This window comes from Nicotiana attenuata, unplaced genomic scaffold, assembly GCF_001879085.1.
Source record: "Nicotiana attenuata strain UT unplaced genomic scaffold, NIATTr2, whole genome shotgun sequence".
NCBI classification, from domain to species: Eukaryota; Viridiplantae; Streptophyta; class Magnoliopsida; order Solanales; family Solanaceae; genus Nicotiana; species Nicotiana attenuata.
In genome coordinates, this window is record NW_017672044.1 from 150,240 (window position 1) to 157,409 (window position 7,170).

The following is a 7,170-nucleotide window of genomic DNA, read 5'->3' on the forward strand; positions in this document are numbered from 1 at the left end:
TTAGAAGCATCGTATACCCAACCCAGGGAAACAAACAAGAAAGCAATTACTACGGAAATAGTAGCGGAGACAGGATTTTCACCGGGGGTTTCATATCTCTATATACATAAAAAAAAACTTGACTTGATTCTCCGGCAAAGGATGTTCATCGGAACCTGCATATCGTCGATTAATGAGGCTTCTATACATAATTAACACCATTTCCAACCCTGCATTACAGGTCCTCGATTGATGAAGCTCCTATACATAATTAAATCACAGAGATCACTTGAAATCAGGTATTGAATACTTACACAAATTGAGAAGCCAATTCATTAGGGTTAGTTAGTTTCCATCACTCGATAGGCTAGAGCGCCCCTCTCCCAGGCCCCGGGAGTTTCGAGATAGATTAATCAGTTTACAAACCCAAAAAACTAAAGTAAGAGTTTTCTTAGCATTTCCTATCAGACTTATGGTTCAGTTTTCAAAGCCTTTTAAGCGACTGGGTTCTAAATTATTGATTTATAACTAATTAATGGATTTTTCAAGACAAATATAGAGTTTGAACCAAAGCTATTGGGTTCGCCGAATCTGTAGCCGAAATCCCGGCTCCGCCCCTGTTTCCTACATATCAAAGTAGTCCAATTAACATACAGTGTCAGTCAATGGATTATACTCGTTTATCCTCATACTAACAGTCTAACATTATCAGATACCAGAACAAAAGTTGAGACATTGTATTGAGAGTCCAGGTAAAAGCATCAATTGCAAACTTGCATACACGTGTGCCCCATGTCACAATGTAACATCTCCAACCTGTGGGTCTCAACCCCAACTTCTCAACTTGTTCTACTCACTACAATCTTGACAAAAAATGCCAACCATTGTCCTTTGTAATTTTCTCTATGTACTTTCTCTTTTCAGCCTACCTGAAACCCTTCTTCTGATCCAGCTTCCTATTCAGGAAAGATAAGTAGTCCATTATGTTTTTGATTTCTTAGTCCAATACCATCTTTCATCAGTATTAAACCCTTCTTTTACACGTACAAATTTCTCCAAAAAAATCTATTTTCTGATAACTGAACTGCTTTGATTAAAATCTCTCCGGATAGTTCAACATGAAAGTGAGTTCAAATATTATTTTCTATATGTGGAGACTCATATAGTAACCTTCTAATTTCATCTTCTTGCAGTTACTAGGTTGGATGCACTCTAAACTAAAGCAAAAAGGCAATGAGCCAGCAAATAATACTATCATAGCAGGTAATTTTACACCTCTCTATATTTCAGCTCTTCTCAATTTCCTCTGCTATGCTCTGTTTTCTATTTTCAATTTAAAGGTGTCAAACAGGCTGGGCTGGGCTGGCTCGGTTCCGGACTAGCCCTGACGGGCTTTAGACCTTTCAGTGAGACCTTATTTTTTTATATATAAAAGAAAAAAGTTCATATGTAATTTCATTTAAATTCTATATTTCTAGCTTTTCTTATGCAAAGTTATTAATAATTTTATCTAATCCATTTAATTTCCCTTGAAATATACCTTCTAATTAAGGTTTTTATTATTTGCTAAAATTTTATCAATGGCACGTTGTGGGATTGTATTAAAGTTTCAACCTTTTTTTTGAATTACGAATAATAATCGAATTCTTTCTCAATTTATGGTCTAGAAAATAATTCCCAATATATAAAAAAAATCTCAATTTATTATCAATAATCTAATCTTACTTTTTTACAATGAAAATCTGTAACTTCTCATTTAAAACACTAAATATTCTTCTAAAATAAATTAATATATAACGTATTAGGAAAATTTGGGGCCCCAAAAATTATGAGGCCCAAAGGAGCTGCTTTAGCAGCTTTAACCTTGGGCCGGCCCTGTAGACCGGACTGGACCGGTGGTAAGGGGGCCGGGCAAAGCTGGGTTAGGACGGGAACGGCCTGTGCCGGGGAAAATTTTACACCGGTTAACCGGGCCGGTACAACTTGGTAAAATCTTGTCATTTGTAAACCGGTTAACCAGACCCGTCAGGACCAGTTCAACGGCTAGTTCAATTTTCTTTCTTTCTTTATTTATTTATTTATAATCTTGACCGTTGGCAACGGTAAGCTGCCATTTTGACCGTTGCCCAACTGCTAATTTGCAAGAATAACCCCTTAAGCCCGAACCGTTTCGGTTCAAATTTTGACCGGCAAGATTCAGACCAAGTAAGACCCATATTTTGAAACCGGTAACCGGACCAGCATGGAGACCGGCCGGTCTCCTTTTACTCTAGCCCGGCCGGCCCCTTGACACCCATAGTTTTCATTTCCACACAAAAACTGATAAACAAGTCTCCTTTGTTATGATCTGCACTTTCAGAAAATTCCATTACATCTTTCTCAGTTTACAAGGAAGTTAAAAGCAATGGAGCAGAAATGGAACCATTTGATGAACTCTTTCCTGGCTTTTTGGCAATTGGAACTCTGGGAAATTATCAGACAACTAATACTGATCCTCCAACTCCAACTTTTCCAATGCCGTTTGATCATGGTGAAACAGACATAACAGAGAAAGAACTGAAATTCATAAATGATGAGCTTGAGAAGTATCTTGAAGAGAAAGTGAATAAAGTTGCTTATGAATCATCAGAAAGCATCATTACCCTCAGTGAAAATCACATTGAAACAGGAGCTACTGAATGCTATAGAAATATGGAAGAATACCCTCTTCAGAAATATCTCTTAGGCTCTTCAATTGAATTGCCGGAGATAGAAGCAGAGGTAATGCTTGAATTGGCTATCTAAAAGCAAACGGTTAGAAAGTACACACTTTTATTTACTTAATTATTTTTGCAACAGGTACAACAACAAAAAGGATTCATAGAAGAGCTTTTTACGCCGAAAAACATAGTCCAAGAAGGTCATGTGGGAAATCATGATGGAAAAGTGAAAAAACAAGCCAAGAGAAAACATGCCGTGGATTTCATGAAGAAGATGCTGCAGAACCTGCAGTGCAAATCAAAGGGCTCTACTACAGAACATTCTAAAGGAAATGTCAATGGATCTGTTTCAAGCAAGAGAAAACTCCCTCAGGTTAGTACTGATTTTAAGGTCAGAGCTATAAAAAAAATTACTCTTCAAAATTATGTTAATCGGAAAGGCTTGCTCTTTTATAATCTTGAGCCTGAGGGTCTATCGGAAACAGCCTTTCTACTCCTCCGGAATAGGGGTAAGGTCTGCGTACACACTACCCTCCCAGACGGCCAGACCCCACTTGTAAAATTATACAGGGTTGTTGTTGTTGGCTTGTTGCTTGCTCTTTTATAATCAAAAAGGACAAATAAGCTGGACGTCTCATATAGTTAAAACTTGAAACCAATCATATGCACTACTTGAGTCACATGTCATGTGGATTCTCTAATAGCCTTATTTTATGGACGATAAAGTATATATTTATAGCCTTCTATTATGTTAAGCAGCGACGGATGCAACGTGATAGATACGGGTTCAATTGAATCCATAACTTTCGATACGGAGTAGAAATTTATATGTAAAATTTATTAAAATTGCAAAAGAAAAAAAATGGATATGAACCAATAACTTTAAAAATATAATTCAATGTTAAAATTTTTAAAAGTTGAACCTATAGAGTTTAAATGCTGGATCCGCCTCTGATGTTAAGCATATGAGTTTATACCAAACTGTGATTTTCATCTACTGTATATGTGCAGGTCCTTAAAATGTTCAAAAGGAAAGTTCATCCTGAGGGATTAATGAATGAGAACATACCACAAGATAATGAGACAAGCAATATTTCATGCAAGACTAATAATCTGGGAGCAAATAGTGAAGTGAACAAAAAAAATTCTCCTGCTGCCGCTCCAAAGAAGGAACTGAATGCCTTAACAGTAAACAGAGAGCACTGGATTAAGACAGATAGTGACTGTAAGTAAAACGGCATTACACTCAATTATCTCTTCTGTTGTTAAAGACAGTTATGTATTATTAGCTCACTCTTTCCTTATTTTGAAAATTCAGATTTGGTGCTGGAGCTGTAGATGGGTAACACGTTCAAGAAAGAGTATATAATACAGAAGCTTTGTGTACATGTGCAACAAAATAGTATAATATAAAGAGTAAATGAGTATTTCCTTCTTTGTAACTGTGCTACTGAAGTATTGTCTTTATTCATTAAGTTTGGTGAATTGTTGAGATAGTATTGTCTGCTAAGTTTTTTTTTACTCTTCAAAGCACTGAAATTCTTGAATGATATGTGAAGATTCAATGTTTGACCCTGTTTCGACATGTTAAAACTTCCTATAGAGTAGAAACTGTACAAAATTAGACATATCTTTAAAAGTTAAAAGATTAGTAATGTATATGAGTAAAAATAGCACGGTCTAGCCAGTTTTCGGACTGGTCATTCAAAAATAGCCAGCGTTTACCAAGTCAATGAAAAATAGCTACGATTTTGCTGCAACAGGGACCGGTCCAGCATAATATACTGGAGTTCGGTGCACCTGTGTATGAACTTCCAGCATATTATGCTGGAACTCCAACACACGGAAAGTTCTAGCATAATATACTGGAGATTCGAGCATTTGTGTATGAACTTCCAGCATATTATACTGGACCGGTATACTTGTTGGAACTCCAGTATATTATGCTGGAGTTCTAGTGTACTTATGCTGGAACTCCATCATATTATGCTGGAGTTCCAGCATACCTATCCTGAAACTCCAGTATAATATCCTGGCGTATTTTTCGGGTTTTGAACTGTGTTTTCGCTCAGATTTATCTTTACATGAAAAGAGGCTAAATTTCAATTACTTTTGAAACTGGGCTATTTTGAATGACCTCTTGTAAATCTGACTATTTTTGAATTTCTCCCTGTATATGACGGGGCCAACCTTACGTGGAGTAAGGCTTGTGCCTTGGGCCCCTAGGTTTAGGGGGCCTTACTTTTTTAAAAATAATAGGTTCATAGGCATTTTAAAAATAATATTTAGTATTTTTAATACAAAATTAGAGTTTTTAATATAAAGAAAAAAAAACTTTTTAGATATATAAATAAAATAATAATTTGACTTACTTATAAATGGGTAGATGAATAGTTTTCATAACTTTTACTTTTTGAATTTTTTAATCCTTCATTAAAGAATTTGCTCTCTCTTCCTTAATTTGTCCAAGTCAATTGTTTTTTCAATCTCTTCACATTTCAGAAAACCTTACATATTTTTTGTGTTTCTCTTTGATATTCTTACTCATTTCTTTCTCCAATATTTCTTTAATCACCTTCTTTCTCCAAGATTTCACTAGCTCAAGTGTTCAGCAATACTTAAACCTTCAAATAGTCCTATACTTCTATTTCTTTGTAAAATCTTATTTAAGATCAATAATATCACTAGAAAAATTATATAAGTTGGTCATATTATCAATCGAGCAAGAATTGTTAAAGAAAATCGATTATAAAAAAAATTATTAACAACTTTATATTTCAAAAATTAGGAGAATAAACTTCAAATAAAAACATATCTTTTAACTTTCGTTTAAAAATTTAGGCCTCATATTAAACTAGGGATGGCAAGTGGGCCGCGGTCCCAGGCCGGTCCCGGTCCTTAAATAAACGGGCTTAGCGGTCCCGAGCTAAACAGTTTTTTTTATAGGAACCGGCCCCGGACCGGGCCCATGAACTCATGGTCCCAGGCTAACGGTCCGGGCCTGAGGGTTAAGTGGGCTAAGTGGGCCCAACGACTAAATAGTGATTTTTAAAAAAAAATTAAATAGAAATTAGAGACAAAAAGATGTTAAAAAGAATATCTAAGGGAATGCCTTGTAAATTTATTATAGAATTGTGAAATAATTTTTTAATTCAAATTTAAAGATAAAAATATTGTAATACCAAAATTGAGAAGAAAAAGGAACTAATCAAGATGTGCCAAAATACAAGTTACATAATACATACTAATTTTTGTTCATACAAGTTACATCCTTCAAGGTTCGGAGGAATTTCCGTTGGTGGTGGCGGAAAAATAGCTTGGTCATTGCCGCTTCCATTGTCGGGCGAAGCAGCATCCTCAGCAAGTTCAGCTAGCATTTCTTCGTAAGCTTCGTCTTCCTCTGGTTGTGATTTAGTAGGTCAAAAATTTTTTCTTTCCGAACGGATCCAATCTCTGAAAAGTACTGATTTTTCCATGCTCTCCCTCATAGACGCTCTATAATCAACGATTTGAAGTCTTGCTTGACTGAAAGCGCTCTCTGATGCCATTGTTGAAGCTTGAATAGTTAAAATATCTCGGGTCATCCTTGAAAGAACCGGAAGTAGTTTTCTTTGTCCTTCCACCATTGCAAAATATTAAAAGAGCCGTCGGGATTCACTTCCTCAATTTCCTGCGAGAAATAAACTTCAAGCTCATTTTGTTGTGAAAAGTCATTACTACTAGAACCAAAAGAACCCCTAAACTCCGCCCAAGCACTAAGTGCTCTTACTCCCGCAGTTCTTTTAGGAGATTGAGAATCAGAAGAAGAAGGAGTTGGAACATTTGGTCTAGCATGATTTAATGCAACTTGATAGGCATTGTAAATAGTTTGAGCATTTATTCTAATTGAGGCTATTGCTTCCGGAAGTTTAGGCAGCTCATCATCTTCAAGTGCTAAACTATTATAAACATGAGTATCAGATGGGTCATCATTTGAATTAGTAGCATTATCACTAGTTTGGTTAACATCAGGAGCAGGACTAGTGGGTGTATCATTATCTGGTTGAGTTTCATCAAGATAAATTTCCTCACCATCATTTTCATCAGTAGTATTATAGTTATTAGAATAGAGAGCATTCATTAATTCATGATCTAAATGTTCACCGGATGTAATGCTATGGCAAAATTGACTCTTGGTAAATTATAATAAACTATTATCAATATCAAGAATAGTAGGTGTAGGACGGATATGGGGTTTAGTTCGAGGAGCCGGGGGCAGGGGAGGAGGAACAACAGTACCACTAGATTCGCTAGTCTTGAATTTTTTCTTATTCTTATTTTACCAAAAATATTTCTTAAGGAAGACATCTTAATTAATCAAGTAATGGCAAATAAATAAAATAAACAAAATTATAATATTAAGACTTAAGAGTTGGAACGAGTTTACCGAATTGACGAACAACTTGTTGAAAATTGATTATCGTTGAAGACTTGAAGACTTCAATTCACCAAC

General features: G+C 35.6%; 1 protein-coding gene across 2 annotated transcripts; it reads left to right on the plus strand.

Annotated features, from left to right (window-relative positions):
• Positions 1–785: 785 nt before the first annotated feature.
• On the plus strand, positions 786–4,245 carry LOC109211507 (protein LAZY 1-like). 2 transcript variants are annotated; one of them, XM_019375044.1, is made up of 6 exons: positions 786–1,103; positions 1,173–1,242; positions 2,339–2,739; positions 2,818–3,051; positions 3,690–3,903; positions 3,997–4,245. In XM_019375044.1, the coding sequence occupies exons 1-6, from the start codon at positions 1,098–1,100 to the stop codon at positions 4,014–4,016; spliced, it is 945 nt and encodes a 314-aa protein (XP_019230589.1). In that variant the 5' UTR covers positions 786–1,097; the 3' UTR covers positions 4,017–4,245. The 2 variants fall into 2 exon arrangements, with proteins under 2 accessions (XP_019230589.1, XP_019230590.1); XM_019375045.1 differs by having other exon boundaries at positions 2,363–2,739.
• Positions 4,246–7,170: the final 2,925 nt, after the last annotated feature.